This window comes from Nannospalax galili, unplaced genomic scaffold, assembly GCF_000622305.1.
Source record: "Nannospalax galili isolate Female #2095 unplaced genomic scaffold, S.galili_v1.0 scaffold1478, whole genome shotgun sequence".
NCBI classification, from domain to species: Eukaryota; Metazoa; Chordata; class Mammalia; order Rodentia; family Spalacidae; genus Nannospalax; species Nannospalax galili.
Window position 1 is genome coordinate 77,420 of NW_008340772.1, and position 2,932 is coordinate 80,351.

General features: G+C 49.0%; 1 protein-coding gene across 1 annotated transcript in view; it reads left to right on the top strand.

Annotated features, from left to right (window-relative positions):
- The window catches only part of LOC103736278 (olfactory receptor 14J1-like), a 15,164-nt gene extending 13,029 nt beyond the window's left edge, over positions 1-2,135 (top strand). The window contains exons 4-5 of the mRNA XM_017798869.2: positions 1,164-1,271; positions 2,059-2,135. Coding sequence (XP_017654358.2) covers positions 1,164-1,271; positions 2,059-2,135 — 185 coding nt within the window. The remainder of the gene's footprint in view (positions 1-1,163; positions 1,272-2,058) is intronic.
- Positions 2,136-2,932: the final 797 nt, after the last annotated feature.

Here is a 2,932-nt window from a genome sequence, read left to right on the forward strand (position 1 = left end):
GGATGCCTGTGTCTCCAGTTGAGTTAATTGGCTAAAAGCAGTAAATTCAAACAAGCAGTAAATTCCTCCTTCCCTAACATTCCCCCCCTTTTTCTAGATCAGACTGAGGAATCTTCCTCAGCAGTATCTAAGGCTTGGTATTTCTGGTGAAGGACCAAGAGATGGACAGTATCAATTTTTTCCTGAACAAACCTTAGTAGCCTATTTATTATGCAGGGACCAATTGTGACTAGTAGCAATAGAATAATTAGAGGTCCTGCGAGAGCTGAGAGGAGAGTTGTAAACCATGGGTTATGCATAAACCAAGACTTGAACCAGCTTTCACTACTTTCATACTCCTTGCGCCTCCTCTCCAGGTCCTTTTTTAACTTGGTCAAAGATTCCCTGACTGCCCCTGTCTTGTCTACATAGAAACAGCATTCCTCTTTTAGAGCTGTGCATAGCCCGCCCTCTTTTAAAAATAGGAGATCCAAGCCCCTTCTGTTTTGTAGCACCACCTCTGATAAGGGAGTGTGAGATTGCTCCAGGTCTGACATCGTTTGCTGGAGCTGATCAAGTCCCTGTCGATTGCTAGCTTTAGTGCCGTAAGCCCTTGCTCTCACATTACTAGGGATACGATTCCTGTCCCTGCTCCAGCTATCCCCACGGAGAAGAGAGTTCCGATGGTTGAGGCAGTAATGGGTTCCCTCTTCTTTCGAAGTGGACTCTGTTTTCCCTCCCAATAGGAGAGGAGGGATTCATGAGAGTGGTATGAAAGAAGGGGCAGAATGGCCACAAGTACACAAAATTCATTATTAGCATTAAATACAGAGGTGGATAGGGCTGGGGTGAGGCCCATTTTTGAACAGAGCCACCAGCCCGAGGTGGGTATAATCCACTTTCCCTGCTCCCATGGGGTGTTATTGCATGAGGAGCATAACTGGCTTTGGGATGTTGGAACTATGCCTACACACGTGCCAGAGGCCGAGACCTGAGCAAGAGTAAGTCCCGATGGTCTCCCGTCCCAATAGGTGGGATGAAAGTTGTTGAGAGTATAGGAACTATTTATCCCGATTGCCTAATAAAAGGGTGGGATCCTGGGTAGCACAGCCAACATGGGTCAGTGAGGGAGAGAGTGGTATGATTAAGGGTCTCTACTACAGCTAGCACCATCTCCCACATAGGGTTGCTGGAAGTCTGTGGTTCCGCAGTCGTTCCCGGCCTTTCTGTGGCTGGGGATGCTGATGTCGTTGTGGTGCCTGATGGCTTGAAGGTGGGCTTAGGAGACCCAGGTGGGGGAGGTTGGGGCCTCAGACAAGGGGTTTTTAACACCGGGTTAGGTCCTACTGGTGACCTAACCACTGCCTCGACCTGGAGGTAGATCTGGAACAGGAACCCCCTCCATGGTGTCTGGTAGGGCATCAGGCCCCATGTCAGCCCATCTATCCACCTTTTATCATTTTTTCCCTTTGAGGTGAAAGTGATTTTAACCTGGTTGGCCAGTGGACATACTGTCCATTGGTTGTATGGAGACGTAAACCTCATATCAATCATGTCAAGGGAAACCTCCCACCTCCACTGCCCATCATTAAATTCCACACAATTCCATTCAGCGAAGTAGAGTCTATCAGCACCCCCACAATTGCACCTCCACCAACCTGTCCGGAAACCTGGGCAAGCAAAGAACCCATTTGCCCTCAAAGCTTGGTGGTTGACTGTGGATGATGAGTCAACTAAAGCCCGTTTTTTCATATGATATTGTTCCTGGTGGTTTTTCTGGGGGAGGTAATAAAATTGCCCCACTACAAGTTCTAAGTCAACATGCAGATCTGGCCACCATGTCCACAACGAGGCTGTATGGGAGGTGTGGTTCCATTCCTCATAGGCATTGCTGCTTCGCAGGATCCATGTCTGGAGTACTGGTTGGTGGGGGTTGATGTTCTGAGCTCCTGCTGACACTACTGTTCTCTGGAGGGCCCATAACAGTGAGCTTATCAGCAGGAATCCTTTCGTGACTGGCTCAGCTGTAGCTTCAAGGGATTAGCAGGATTTGGCTGCACCTCCCACTTCTTCACACAGGATTCTGGGTCCTCGAGAGGCAAGGCCCTCTGAACGTGTGTGTGGTGGACCCAGGGAGCAATGCCATCAACCTTTAGGGCCGTGGGGGTGGCAGAAAATACAACATAAGGTCCCTTCCATCTGGGTTCAAGAGTTTTTACTTTGTGTCTTTTTACCCAGACCATATCCCCTGGGACTATGCCATGCTCCACAATCGGGGTTCTTTCCCCTTCATAGTATGATTTGATTAGGGGCCAAATTTCCTGCTGTACTTTGGCAAGGGATTGCAACACATTTAAATAGTAGGGGGCTGACTTCTCTTCCCCTGCGGGCTGCATTTGCTGGGTTATTGGCGGAGGGGCCCAGTACATTATTTCAAAGGGAGTTAGACCATGCACACAGGGGGAGTTTCAAACCCGGAAAATGGCTAAGGGGAGGAGGGACACCCAATCACCGTCAGTCTCAATTACTAATTTAGAAAGGGCCTCCTTTAATGTCCAATTCATTCTTTCTACTTGCCCAGAGCTTTGTGGGTTATAGGCACAATGTAACTTCCAATCCGTCCCCAAAGCTTGCGCTAGTCCCTGCAGGACCTTACTAACAAAAGCAGGGCCATTATCAGAACCTATAGCCTCAGGGATCCCATATCTGGGGACTATCTCCTCTATTAATTTCTTTGCCACCATCTGGCTAGTTTCATGTTTAGTTGGAAAAGCCTCCACCCATCCTGAAAAAGTATCCACCATGACTAGCAAATACTTGTACCCATACTTTCCTGGCTTTACCTCGGTGAAGTCTATCTCCCAACTTCTTCCTGGGGCCCCCCCCTCTCCCGGATACCTGTCGGGTGGAGCCCCTTTGGGGCTGGTCTTAGCTTTGCACAGCTCTCGCATCC